At 46.3% G+C, this 15,020-nt stretch overlaps 1 protein-coding gene across 1 annotated transcript in view; it reads right to left on the bottom strand.

The window, feature by feature from the left end:
• WNT11 (wingless-type MMTV integration site family, member 11) overlaps positions 1-15,020 on the bottom strand; it is a 23,288-nt gene that overhangs the window by 599 nt on the left and 7,669 nt on the right. The window contains exons 2-4 of the mRNA XM_010019959.1: positions 13,202-13,437; positions 12,192-12,469; positions 10,442-10,734 (exon numbers count right to left, since the gene is read on the bottom strand). Coding sequence (XP_010018261.1) covers positions 10,442-10,734; positions 12,192-12,469; positions 13,202-13,437 — 807 coding nt within the window. The remainder of the gene's footprint in view (positions 1-10,441; positions 10,735-12,191; positions 12,470-13,201; positions 13,438-15,020) is intronic.

The following is a 15,020-nucleotide window of genomic DNA, read 5'->3' as shown; positions in this document are numbered from 1 at the left end:
CATCCTCGTGGCCTCCTCTGGCCTTGCACCAACAGCTCCATGTCCTTATGCTGAGGACACCAGAACTGCACCAGTGCTGCAAGTGGGGTCTCATGAGAGCAGAGCAGAGGGACAGGATCCCCTCCTTCAACCTACTGGTCACACTTCTTTCCCTGCATGGTTTTCCAAAGCACTGCCTGGTGGTGGTGCTGGGGTCTGACAGCTCTGCAAGGTGCTGGGTGAAGCCCGCATGGTTGCATCTCAGCTGCAGCCAGGACATGGCAGGGGTGAGCACCCAGCCAAACAGCCCTTGACACCTTCAGGGGAGGCAGGGAGAGCCCCAGGGCTCCACTCACAACACCAGCTCTGACACTCAAAATAACATTAAACTCCTGTTCTGACTCTGAGTTCAGGCTCAGCAGCATTCAGGCTGCTGTCAGCCAGGGCAGGCAGGACCCTGCTCCTGTACAGGCAGATGAGCAAAGCTATCATGATACCTCCACCAAATCAATACCTCATAGTCCCTGCAATCTGTATCCCCAGGCAGGCTCCAAAGCCATCTGAAAGAAGCTGGAAGAAGATGTTACCTTAAAAAACAAACACCGGTGTTTGTCCAACACTACCTAACCTGAAAAAGATGGAGGAGAAACCCTGCAGCCACCGAGTATTTGCACAGGCTCCATGCCAATGATTCAGGGCTGGGAAAGCTCCCAAACAGTCTGTTACAGCCACTCTCCAGCCCTGACACTATCAGGGAAATCACAACCGATACTGGCAGGGTTGGACTCTGCACTTTCCCCCCTCAAAGTGTCTCCCAGCACGGTAGAGCAGCTGGGGAGCTGGCACTATAACACCCCGAGTGCTGACCCAGGAGCAGGCAGCACAGCAGGAGCACAGTGTAGGATGACAAGTCGCCAAATATCACACGGACTTCCACTGCTTGTTTTGCTTCTGCTTTTAATTAAAGCCAGACTTGTCGGGATAAGTTGGCCGTTGTGTTGGGTCCCCTTTCTTTGTTCACTTGCAAGTGGCTGGGTTGAGGTTCTCGGGAGTAACTTAGGAAGTGGGGATTCTCTTTCACTGATCATGGATCCACAGATGTTCTCAAAACAGATCCATCGATTGTGGATCAACAGCCATTCTCAATCCTGATCCATTGAGTGTGGATCCACAGCCATTCTCAAAACCCAGCTATCTCATTCTCCTAAAATATGCCAAGTTGGGTCACTTGGATCACACTGGACATTAAAGCCAAACAGGCACTGACTTTTGGATGTGACGAAGCATGTCCTAGAGATACTGTATCTCCATGGGCTGTAAAGATAGACCATGGTAGAAGCGTTCTTGTTTGGTCAGGTGCTTGGCTAGACACTAACAGATCTCACTATTCACCCAGCATCATGGGGCTGTGAAACTGATGGAGTCTTGAAACTACTGTGATAAGGGTGGTTTGGAGAGTGGAGGAATTGCTGACATAGAATCATAGAATGGTTTGGATTGAAAACAACCTTAAAGCTCATCCAGTTCCAACCCCCTACCAAGGGCAGGGACACCTTCCACTAGACCAGGTTGCTCCAAGCGCCGTTCAGCCTGGTCATGAACACTGCCAGGGATGGGGAGATCTTGTTCTGCATAGCTGTTTTGGACAGAAACATTCTAAGGCTGGTTTGGGGCAAGGAAAGGAGAGAGGAGCATGAGTCGGACACTTGAGCTGAGCACTCCATTAACAGATGAAAACAAATCCATGAGATTTATAGGAATTCCTCATGAGGTAAAGATTTAGGAGAAGTTACGGGATTAATGAGGTGTTGAGATTTTGTTCTTATTCTTCTCTTCTTTTCTTCTGACTCAGGCGGGCCTCCTGTTTGTTATTCCTGACTAGCATTCCTCTCCAGGTTCAGTGTTTAACCCCCCCCCTTTTCCTCCCCCTTATTCAGGAGTTGTGTAAATATTTACAAACCTTTGAAAGCCTCTACCGAAGCTGGGGTCTGCAGCCACAGTGAGCATGTTTGCCTAACGCTGAACCAAAGGTGGTGTTACTGCCCCTACGAGCCCGGGCCCCTCTGCCAGGAAACCTCCCAATGACTCCTCATAAATGTATTAGTAAATGCATTAAATATTCGGAGTAAAGGTTCAAATATAGGCATGTTGACATTAGAAGAGGGGAGGGTATTTGACAACCTTACTCAGCTTTACCGGTGGATGGAAAGGTTGTTGCCTGGCTGTTCACCTAAGGAGGATGTGGCATCTGCAGGAGCATGGTGGTGGATGTGCAGAGCATCTGTGCCACCTCCTACTGACAGCTCATTAAAATGGCCAAGAAAAGGAATATGGGTCCATTCTGACTGCACCCCTGAGGACATTCACTCCCCAAATGTACAAAGCACCCAAAAGGCAAATTTATCCTATTCAAAGAGCAAAACTCTTCTACCTGCTGTGCTGGGACCTGGGAATCTCCCTTTCCCTGCTCCCATTCCTGTGATTTGCAGAAAATAAGTGGATCTATTAGGAGACACACCTTTCTATATCTGTACCCATCCTACCCAGTCTGAAATAAGAAAATGAAAACCCCAAAATCTTATTAAAAAATCTCCTATTTTCCCTCAGTTCTGGATAAAAGAACAGGGACATTCTGGATGGGTGGGTTGAATAGCCAAAACAAAGCTTTTGACCCCATCCTGAATCTAAGTGGGTTTTTTTACAATGCCACTAACCAGAGATTGTGTTTTTTATTTTAAAGTCTAGGCCTGGATGAATTATCTTTATTTTTTCTTTAAACAAGCTGAAACAGAGGAACCTTCTCAGATGTATCTATACATACAAAAAGCAAGTGGGAGAAGACAAAGGAGCCCAAAGACCAGAGTTTACTCACAGAAGCTGCCCTCGAGCATCTGCTTTCAGAGCCCGTGGCTGCGATCTCACCAAGCTCCCCGCTGATGGGTTAAGTTCAATATCTCATTTGTTTTGGGCTTGGTCCAGCACGATTCCAGCAACTCAGAGAAATGCCCTTCTCCTGAGCCTCAGAGAGAAAACACGAAGGCAGGCGATTGCATCTTAACACAACACCGTAACCTCTAGAAGCACTTGGAAGACTGGTGAAAAATAATGCTTCGGGCGTAATCCCAGCCAAGGTCCTGGCTCAGGAACAGGCTTTCACATTGTCACAGTGCTTTTTCCTTCTTTATGTAAGAAGGGAGGAGGTCAGCCCTGCTGACTGGACAAATCCTACTCAATATTCCTGCCCAAAATCTCCCCCTTCCAGCCCTCATTTGGAGAAACATCGTAAAGCATCATCATGGGGTGGCTCCTCCACAGAGATGGTGAAGGACAACAGAGCACTTCTAGGAGTCTTCCCCCAGGTGGAGAAGCTAATCTGTCTCACAGTTACCTCCTGGGGATTTTCATTTTAAACGCTATGGGGAGATCATAGAATCACAGAATGGTTTGGGTTGAAGGGACCTTAAACTCATCCAGTTCCAATCCCTGCCATGGGCAGGGACACCTTCCACTAGAGCAGGTTGCTCCAAGCCCCTGTGTCCAACCTGGCCTTGAACACTGCCAGGGATGGGGCATATCACACTTAGTTTTGCTGTGGATGTGAGCTCATTTCTGTCCCACCAGCAGATATAAGAATAGATTTTTCTGGTTGCCCATCAGGCATCTGAGAGCTACACTGAGGCCAATTCTGTAATGATTTACCCACAGTAATGGGCCATATATCCACTGAAACCTCATCCTATTGGTCCTATTGCTAAGTGGAAGCTGATAGAACTCATTCTGGGTCACAGCAACTGCCTGCCTGGCCCAGTGCATCTCCCAGTGGCTGTGGGAGATGCTGTTCAGGAGGGAAAGCACAAATCCAGCCACTTTCTGTAGTCTTTTTCCTCATACACAACCAGCACCTGGGCTGTTGCATTAAGGATGATAGAAGGCATGTTCCTGCCTAGACATCTCAGTATCCCCTTGTGGACATCTTGGCCGTGGGCTTGTTTCATCCCTTTCTGACCTCAGGGAAACCATCTGCTTCCATGAACTCCAGCAGCCACGAGTCCCAAAAAACAGTACTGCTGTGTAAAGAAGTAATTAATTTTCTCTCTTTAAGATCAAATTCCTATTTGTTCCTTTGGTGCCCCTTGCTCTGGCAATGTCGAGTCATACAGCAGTGTATAAAAGAAAGAAAGAGAAAAATAACTCGAATTCCCCTGGAGATGTGTAGCACAATGGACATCATTGCTAAAAATACATCAAAGTGCACAGCTTCACAGAAGATTTTGAGGGCAGAGCCTTAACTACTTTTAAATTGCTTTCTCATCCACAAGGAACAACTAGAGACTGATGCTGAACAACTGTAGGAAAGAGAGTTATCAATAGTACATGTCAGCGAGGACATGTCAAGGGAGATCCTGGAACCAGCCTGTATTTTCATTAATGAGGAGTAGAGAGTAAGCTTAAAAACTTATGGATAACACTGGGGCAAAAGGAGCCGAGAGCATTATGTGAGCATAGATTAAAATGCAAAGTAAGCAGCACAGTTTGAGAAAGATACAGATAAATGTGGGAGTGATCCCGGGAGAGCCAGAGGAGCAGGTGAGAAAGTAGAAAAGGACAAAGGAACTGATTCAGGGAAGTTTGTAAGAAGATGTGTCTTCCCATCTATAAAATACTGTTGCAAGAAGGAGAGAGAATAAATGTTCTTTATATGCTGAGGAAAGAAGACAAGAAATCAGTTTGATTTCAGATTATGGTTAGTTTGAATTCAAATTAAGAAGAACATAACTCTGAGGACAATAAAACTCTAGAACAGACTGTTTAGGGAAACCTTTTGAAACTAAAGTACACAAACACCTTCAGTAACTAGGTAGTCTCAGTTCAGTCTTGCTCCTAAAATGATCAGGCTCTATTGGAAAGTCATTCCCAGACCTGATACTTCTTAACTCCAATGCTGGTTTGATTCAGAGGGATTAAATACGTTTAGGAGATCTGACTGCAATATTTTATCCCCCCAATTCACTGCCCACTGTAATTTTACTGGGTGAAATTACTCTTTCCACCACTAAATTCATGATTCACAAATCTGTCCAGGAAACTTTATGGTCAAATCCAGGTCTCTCAAAGAGGGAAGGATTCAAACTTCCCCAGAGATTAACCAGAAAAAGCCCCCAAAACCACAGCTATCCCAAATACTGAAATGGGCACCTGCTACGAGCACATTGCCCTGGGAAAGTAGAAATAACACTGCAGGTGGGAGGAATATAAAGCCATCTTTTTTCTGACTTTCCTCCAGATTAAACTTCTAGGACACTCACAGAAGAGTTATTTGCTATTTGTTATCCATCACTTGTTAAATCCCGTGGAAAAAAACATGGCACACATGGTAACAGTTCCCAAAATTACTATACCATCACAGGCATCGTAACCTGCACAAAGCCAAAGGTCACCATATCACTTATTGTGCCTGCACTGAAGGGCAGAAACTGAAAGAGGCTGTAACAAAAACCAAACAACAAATGCTGTTGTCTACACATAACTACCACTCTGTCATCTAAATATGAGTGCTTCTGCTAAGAAATTGCATTACCCACACAAAGCAAAGCTTATCTTTGAGGTGGCAGTGAACAAGTGGCATCAAGTGCTGCCTTTGAATGCTTAAAACATCCTTTCTCTGCAGCATTTGATGAGCCCCACTGTTGAGACCACCAACATGCCAAAGATATAATGACCAGCCACTGTCTTTGCAGTCACCATTGAGCACCAGATGCATGCTCAGCTAACTTCGTGTGCGTTCCTATACAAGGAAACATATCACCCTAAACCAACTTGGCAGACACTTAAGACTAATATTTTTGGAGAAATGAATGAATACGTGAGCAAGGAGCAACCACCAAAGAACAGCCATATCCATTGCCAAAGTGAATCACCTAAGGAGTGGTGGCTAACAAACCCAGATGAGCTGCAGCACAACATTGCAGCCTCATTTCTGCAGTGTAAGAGAGCTCCTTACCATCTTCAACAGGGAGGAAACAGCATTCACTTGGCTCCAAGGCTGCTCTGGGAAAGATGAGTAATAAGCAGCTCGGTTATCTCCGCAAGGCTTTTGCATGCATGGCAGAATTTCCCTCTCCTTGGATCCCTTAAGGGACCTTAAACAGCCTTTGAAACACGGTACATTGCATCCTACTGATAAAGAAGGTTAATACTTTGGCTTCTTTTCTCACAAAAGACATCTCAATTTTATAATCTGCTATTATTTAGGATAATAAATTATTATTTATCATTTACTCAAAGCCAATAGGAAATTTTTCAGGAAGGAGAAACTGAACTACCTTGTTAAAAGATGAGCTATAGGGAGCTTTTGTCCAAGAAAGCTCTGAAATGGGAACATCTACATTTTTTCCCAGTGGTTAATTTGTTGTATGGGAATCTGTACAATCCGCTTGCTGCTCTGCAGATCAGCTTCTTCAGGTTTTAATCCAGACCATTATTTCTTTGGCTATGAAACCGTGATGGTAGCACACAAGCACATGGAGTTTGGCTGGAGTTGATGCGGGCTGTGGTTGCAACAAGCCTGTTTGCAGGAGCCTTGGACACTGGTTGCAAAACTGAGCTCCTTAATCAGATTTTGAGCACTTCAAAGAGGCTTCAAATCTCAGGTTTGGGTCCAGCTCCCTGACTTTGGAATCTGGATACACCCCAAGTGCTTGGAGGCATGCAGGTTTCCAAACCATTTCTAATTTCAACTAAGGAAGGACAAGCTGTCTCAGAAAACATTACAGGCTTGTTTCGAAGAAGGCTTTGATATCCTCATGTGAAGAGGACTGAAAGGCTTTTGGGTAATCAGGTGAACCTTCCCGAATGGATTTTCATGTGATTCCACTACAAGGCAATTCAATTCCCTTTCCTGCCTGAAAAACACTCAGTAAGTCCGCATAATGTGAGGGATAATTAGAGAGATGGAAGCCACGAATTAGATTATCCCTTCCACCCACCTGCCGGTGCAGGATTGTTCCCTACAGCATACCCCGAAACACAATGAGTGTTTTTCAACCGCTGTCCTGCTTCCAGCGTGCTCTGAGCAAGCACCAGACCTAGGGGAAAGGGTGGAGGAAAAGGACATTTTCTCCATATGATGCAAAACTGCTAATTTTTGAATACAGGCTGAGAGAGCTGGGCTGGGGCAGCTGGAGAAGAGAAGGCTCCTGAAGGGGACACCTTAGAGCAGCTCCAGGGCCTAAAGGGGCTCCAGGAAACCTGGAGAGGGGCTTTGGACAAGGGATGGAGGGACAGGCCAAGGGGAATGGCTTGAACCTGCCAGAGGGGAGACTGGGATGAGCTCTGAGGCAGAAGCTCTTCCCTGTGAGGGTGCTGAGGCGCTGGCACAGGGTGCCCAGAGAAGCTGTGGCTGCCCCATCCCTGGCAGTGCTCAAGGCCAGGTTGGACACAGGGGCTTGGAGCAACCTGCTCTAGTGGAAGGGGTCCCTGCCCATGGCCGGTGTTGGAGCTGAAGGAGCTTTAAGGTCCCTTCCAACACAAACAGTCATATGTGACTGGGGTTGTTAATGGTGTCTCCTCCCCTGTATACACCACTGATAGCAGAAAATGCGGCTGGAAAGATGCTGAAGATGCCCAGACCAAAGTCTCCTGGACCACAGTGATCACGGTCTACACTGTAAGACCCTGTGAGCTGATCCCTGCACCCACATCCATGGCCAGAAAAAAGACCAAAGAGGGAATAGGCAGGTGGTGGAAGAAGAGAAAAAAGGAACTGAGGGACCACTACTAAAAATCCCTTTTTGATTGCATTTGCCATAAAAGACCTTAACAATTACCCTAGTAGGAAGCAGCAGGATCTCCCCCCAGAAGAAATTAATGTGCACAAGGATAAAGTGTTAAGATGCCTCTGGGACTTTACTTATAAAATAAAAACCTGCCTGGGCTATTTCCATGTGAGAGTTTTTACATCTTAGCAGAGTAAGGAGGAACCACATTTTCCCCTGCCCTCTCTAACAGCATCCTTTTTGTGTTCCTTCTCCCTCATCCCTGTCATTAGGCGCTATCTGCAGCCCCATGGCCGGCTGGAATAGAGCCACTGTGTTTAAAATACATTAAGATGTCACCTCCATGAGAGAATAATTGTGAGGGGAAAAAGGCATCCATGGGAGAAGGAGGTTAGGGAATCACAGAATGGTTTGGGTTGGAAGGGATCTTAAAGCTCACCCAGTTCCAACACCCTGCAATGAGCAGGGACACCTTCCACTAGACCAGGTTGCTCAGAATCACATCCAGCCAGATATGCCTCCTTCTCCCTGCTCTCCTCAGAAAGAATTGACCCATCTGCAAGCACACTGTGTGCATTTACCACTTCTAATTTCCTCTGCTATTTCAATGCAGAAAGGGGGATGCTATGGCTTGTGTTACACATGCCAATCCTGAGGCACCAGGCATCTTCTCAAGAGCCTGCAGATGGACTGCAATGAAAATGAGCATAACTACACACTCAAACTTGGCCTGAGAGATGCCTGCAGCTCAGCACAGAACTATCTCACCCTCCTCCCCTTCCGCAGCCATCACCATCTTGAACATCAGGAGTATTTCTTGACAGGTTCCTTTTGAAAGCCATCCCCTCCTGCCTTAGTATCTCAGTCCTCTAAATCCTCACTCAATCTCACTTCCTGCGGACCCTTGCCTGGCAGGCTCACAATCACTGCTGTCACCCAGCTCAGGATAAACGGATGCCTGCAATACACATTTTCTTATCCTCAGAAGGAAAAGAAAACAACAAATCGTTCAAGAACTTGACATATTTTTCATCCTTAGCTAGGATAAAAAGACAAAAATCTGCAGTAAAATGAAATTAGATGAAGAAGAAGCCATGCCTCTCTCTTGAAAGGATTTCAGCTCATGGAAAATGTTTAGCTTGGCAAATCTGTAATGGAGTCGGTTTGTTTTTGACACAGTCTGTTGATTTCACACAATTCCTATAAAATTAATTTCCAAATACCTCCACAATTCTTTTCATTGTGAAGCACACAACAAAGAGGCCCTTTTCAAGACACAAATTCGTCAAAATCCACACAAATCTACAAAAACACAGCTTCCACTCAAATTACATTTTCCCTCAGAAACCCCGGGTTGAACACATGTGTTTTCCCTGCAGTCCTCAGTGACTCATAAACATCTTCACTTGCTAATCACTGCTCCACCACTGGGCTGGCAACGAGCATCAGCCTGGTGTGCCAGACGAGCGCTGTTGTAGGGCAGTCCAGCCATTGGTTTTGGAGGATACAAAACTAAAACTGGCCCAAAACATCAGAAAACAAAAAGGAAACACTTGTCTCACTCAATTGTTTTCATCCCCTGATCAGTTCCAGCAGTTAAATGATGATATATTGTCTACAGAGCTGCAGTTCCAGATTAAATGGCCATTGCCAAAGGATAGCTTATAAAGTGCTCCCCCTCAGTACTCTGTAGGAATCAAAGGTATCCTAAGAGTATCTTGTCTGCATTTGGGTCATTTACTTCATTTTCCTTACAGAAAAACCTTCTCTCTATTGAACCAAAGCAGTCCAAATACCACTACGTGAAATAAGAGTTAAAATGAAGACGCCTCACAAAAGGGCAGGCACATGCTCCTTGCAACTGGACTGTCTGAGTCTCCAAAACATAGTAACACAAAGAGCAAAGAAGAATTACCAGAACTATGTGAAGAAAGCCAAACCAGCAGATAGCAACTAATGAGATATCTTGAAAACCACAATTATTTGGCTGTCAAAGGGTCTGCCGCCCACCTACAGATGCTCAGACTGCTGAAACATGGAAATGGTTTGTCCTGGGTGGAATTAAACAGATTATGGAAGAGACAGACAAGCCTGCTGCCTGTGAAAGGGGACAGCACAGTGCTCAGTGGAGGCTGGGTATGATGACTTTAAATCACTAACACTGATAAGATGAAGAAATTCCTCTGCAGAGACATAAGAAATACAAACACACCTGGATTTATTAAATGCAGTGGAAGAAAATCCCTAGAATTTAACTTCATAGTTATCAGGGCTTTTTTAATGCTGCCTGAGAGCACTGGTCATGATGGGGTCAACACTTGCCTACTTAGAGGAACCTTACAGTAGAGTAACAACTCATCACATCAGCAGTGACTGCAAGAAATGACTTGGAGAGTCTCAACACAGCATAAAGCATCTACTGGATCATTATAAGCTGCTGCAGAAGTGTGGGGGATTTTAAAAGGTATCTTGTGCCTGCCTGTATAATGCAGAAGGTCTGGAGCCCTGTTTTGACCACAGATACCACTTAGGTATCTACAGACCATACCATGTGTTACAGTTATCCTTGACCTTACATGCATGTGCTACCTCCCTGATGATTTGCCTCTCATCCATCCATGTCCCCCTCTTCCCCTTCCCTCTCTGGGGCTCAGAGCACAGTCAGCACCCGCTGCAGAAACCCTCACCTGTCCTGGGTCCCGTGTGACCCCACTTTTTCGTTCTTCATGCAGAAATCGGGCGAGCTCTGCAGGTAAATCAGCTCTGTCTCTTTAACCGGCCTGATATCAATATCCTTTGGCACGAGGTATTTGCGTGTGCCCATGGGCCGGTGAACGACCTTGGTGGCTGATAAGTACTTGTTTTTGAGGTCCAATGCAATGTCTCGCAGCTCTTGAAGGCCTTTCCAACAGGTCTTGATAGAGCATGACCCAGAAACTCCATGACACTTACATTTCATTTCAAGAGAGGCTTTCAAGACCTGCAAAAAGGAATGCAGGAGTTAGGAAATGCCCTTCTCTTACCTCCAAACATCTCACAAACTTGCTAAAGAAAGCACTTTCTTAACGGGGTGTGCTACAGAAGAGGAATGCTGCTCTGATTTCTGCACAGTCACCTTAGAGTAGCTCCTGTGCAAAGGGAATGAGATCCCACAACTCCTTTGTGATCACTATCATAGAATCATAGAAACATAGAATCATAGAATAGTTAGGGTTATCCCAAGGCTACTTTCACCAAGGTACTTTTGCAGCCAGCAGACAGAAAAGCATGTTGAATTTTGATCTGATATTTACATAGGGCTGCATTTCTCCCCTCTAAATTCCTAAGCAGGTGAAAATCAAAGCAATCTATTAAATAGACCATTAACATCCATTTCTGCCCCCAGCAGCTCTTTGAGCAAAAGATGTCAAGGCTCTGATGAATTGAGGGCATCCTCACCCTGCCTTTCTGCTGGCCATGGGGCCAGAAGAGCCTTTTACTTTGATTCTGCACTATAATTTCTGTGGGACACTGCTAAGAAGGGCTGAATCCACCAGCCATGGCAATGCTATGTCCCAAGCAAAGATTTTCCCATTGAAATGAAAACAAAACCTCAATACATTATGAAAATAAAAAATCAGATAGAGTGGGAATGGTAGAGTAAAACACCCAGAGGAGGCAGGTTTGGCATGGTTGTGCTCTGCAAAGGTGAGTTCAGCTTGTAGCTACACAGGAAGCTGCCAATGAGCTTAACATGCTCCAAGGTTCATCCCCTCCAGTGCCCTGGAAAGGTCCACACTGTGTGGTAGGACCAGCCTCAGGAACCACTGCATCTGCAGACATGGGTACATGGCTCAGGTCTACAGCCCCCCACCCATTTCTCCACTGTATGGAGGGCTGAGATAGGGATTTGCACCTCGGTGCACCCCAAGCACTGCACATGGTAAGCATTATCCCTCCGCTGGATGCGAGCTGTTGAAAGCAGCTTCTGCCAGATACGGGAATAATCACTAGCGAAGCAGTTTGGAAAGGAAGGCTCATCCCTCCTGGCTGCAGGGGATGGCTGGGAGGGAGGCAGCTGCTCCTGGATGCATCTGGCAGATGATAATCCTCCACGCTTACACAGCACTTTGCCTGTGCAACGCCCTTGGCAGAGCACGACCGGACCCATCCCCACCACACCTCTTGGGGTATAAGCAAGCCAGAGCCATCCTTGGCTGTGGAGAGGGTGGCAATGAGACAATCCCACCCCTGGTTATGTATTAGAGGGCTGATGATAGCATTCAGGACCTCCGGAGTCCCAGTGTGAGTTATAGAGTCTTCAGCAGGCCAAAGGAGATCAGAACAACGTGGGATAAACCTGCTCCTTTTGCTAGCTGATAGAGACACTGAACCTCACAGAGCGACCGACCACTACAGATGATTGTACAATTACAATAACTCTCGTGGATTTGTTACCTGTCTCCCTACTTCACTGTTGTGCAGATGCATCAGTTTATTGGCTTGTGATCCTGATTTTTTCATCTTCATGGGAGCATCTGAAAATTTGGACCCCATGATAAGACCATAGTTGAGGTTGTCTGCACATCCTCCCCATCGATACCCAGGTCCAGGTGTCTCACCTGGGATGGGACCACAGGAACAGCCAGGGAGGTCCCCGGTGGTGCAGGCTCTGGCAATGGTGTGGCTGATGGCAGCAGCAGAAAGGGCATACACAAATGCTGACTCCCTTGTGCCTGGAAGAGAAAAGAACAAGCTCAGCCTCCTGGGACAGCTAAAAGTCCCCCAACAAGAGATCCACACAATCCGTGCCCCTCAAAGCAGCAAATACACCAAGTCACTGCAGCTGAGCCTTCCCATAGCATCATCAGCTTGGAGCACATCTTCAACACCAGACAACATCCAAGCAAGTCAAGGAGGCGCATGGAATTATACAACTTGTCCATCATGGTGTGACCTGCTCTTGGAGCAGATGAATAAGCCCCTCCATGGACTCTCCTGCCTCCTTTTGCCCCTCTGCTGGATGCTGCTTGCCAGCAGGTCGTGGAGCTGGCATAAATAGAGCTGGGGAAGGTACTGGGAGGCCACAAAGATGCAACACGAGTGTGCAAGGATGCTGTGACCCGTGAAAGCTGAGTGCAGCCTCACACATAGCATGTGCTGCTTGACAAGCCTGCGTGTCGTGAACAGCAGCTCCATGGCTGTGAGCAAGTGCACCATGACTCCTAATAAGATGAGCAGACCAGGTTAGTGGCATGCTTTGTGGAAGACCAGGTTTGGACTAGAGACAACCTGGCCGTGACTGGCACCATGAGGATAAACATGGTCTCAGAGAACAGAAGAACTAGGCTACATAGTCCCTCAACATCCCCCTGGTAGCAAGACCCTTCCCAGCCCCAGCACACATACATACACGCACTGGCTGACTCTACTCACTCATGTCCCCGGCTGACAGCAGTGCTGTTTACCTCTCTCTAAGTCCAGCAGGTAGTTAGGAGCCAGCTCAATGGAAGAGCAGTTCCACCTCATGTCTGAGAAGGTTTTACGGCAGGTCTTTATCACTTCCCGTGCTGCCTGGATGATGGTCTGCATTAGCTCCAGGTTGCTGCGGCACAGTTGTACCTGGGAAACCACCAAGCCTTCGAGCTGCTTGCAGTGCTGGGTTTGATTCAGGGCCAGAGCTGAAGGGGTCTTGGACAAAGCTCTGAGGAGACAAGAACATGCAAAAAGACATTAAACCCCACAAAAAACCCCAGTTAATCTTCTGGTCAATATGAACATCTCCATCACCTCCAGTCCAGTGAATGCTTTGACCTATGTTTGTCTGACTTCATTTTAGCTACCTGTAAATAGGTGCTAGTTTAAGCTGATGAGAAAGATAGGCAACTATGAAAAGTGATTTATCTCATCTAAAGTAGGTATTTAAGGTAGGTGGGAAGAAACATCCTCTAGAAGTGTGCATTTCTCTCCATCATCTAGGAGAGCCTGGACAAAGCTTCTAGGGCATATGCCAAGTTGATTGAATGTGTAAATCCTTATGGGAAGGGTTTTTGCTGAAGAACGAAGAGGATGGACCTCCCAACAGAGTGAAAAATGACCCATCATTTCCACGATAACAGAAAGTTGGATCTTCCAAGACTGTGGTACTGGGAGAGGGGAGGGAAAGTGAAGTTGGTGCTATCAGTGTTTTGCATTCAGCATTTGTCTCACACACTCTCTAACGATTATGCTAAATGTCATGTAATTAATTATGGAGAAAATCCCCTGTAAGGCCCAGGGAAAAGCCACCACGTTTGCAAAACAGATGCTTTCCCTTAGAGTTAATGCCAAGGGCCTCCATCAAATCCATCACTGTTGCACATAGATAAGTCTGTTTCTGTAGGCTCCAAAAACGTAGTGCAGAAGCACAAAGAGAGGATGTGCAGAGAAAGCACCATGGCCAAAACTAAGAAGGGATCCACTAGCACCAAGGAAGAAACCAACAACCCCCCAAAGACTCCACTTGTCCTCCTAGTGTGTAATTGCCAACATTTCTAAGCAAAAAAGAAAAAAGCAAATGCTGCCATGCATAGAATCATAGAATTATGGAATGGTTTGGGTTGGAAAGGACCTTAAGATCATCCAGGTCCAACCCCCTGCAATGCTCAGGGACACTTCACCCTAGACCATGTCACCCAAGGCTTTGTTCAATTGGCCTTGAACACTGCCAGAGATGGAGCATTTACCACTTGTGCTCTTCTCCCCCTAGCACCCACAGCGAGCAGCAGAAGCCTGGTGTGTAACTCTCTTTGTATCTTTATGACCCGCTTAGGGTAGTCATAAATGTTATTCATTCCCATAAAACAACTTTCTAGCTGGCTGCATCAGTAACTGGCATCTGATCCTGGCAACACAACTGCCTTAACACATATTTCCTTCTCTCCTTGTTAAATGCATTGCTTTTCAGTTTCATCCTAAGCCATCTTGGTTAGTTTGGCTTATTAGCAGACACATTTCTGGGTGCATTTCACTTTATTACTGTAACATCCACATCCTTCAGAAGTTAAATGAGATGGAAACGGAGCTAAAATTGAGCCCTAACCAAGACTGTGGGTATTAGCTCTGATCTCCGGTTTTCAGGAAAACACATCTCTGTTCCACCAGCTCCCTCAAGGCTGGCTCCCACAGCTGCTGTGTATGTTGGAGCTCTCTCTGGGCTGCACATAACTGCTAACCCCAACCACTATTCCAGCTGGGAAAAGCTATGATCCTTGCTAGGGCTGACTAGGTCTGCACTGACAAATTCCC

This window comes from Nestor notabilis, unplaced genomic scaffold (assembly GCF_000696875.1).
Source record: "Nestor notabilis isolate BGI_N333 unplaced genomic scaffold, ASM69687v1 scaffold3678, whole genome shotgun sequence".
NCBI lineage: Eukaryota > Metazoa > Chordata > Aves > Psittaciformes > Psittacidae > Nestor > Nestor notabilis.
The sequence above is the reverse complement of the archived record's forward strand: the minus strand, read 5'-3'. Positions and strand labels throughout refer to the sequence as shown.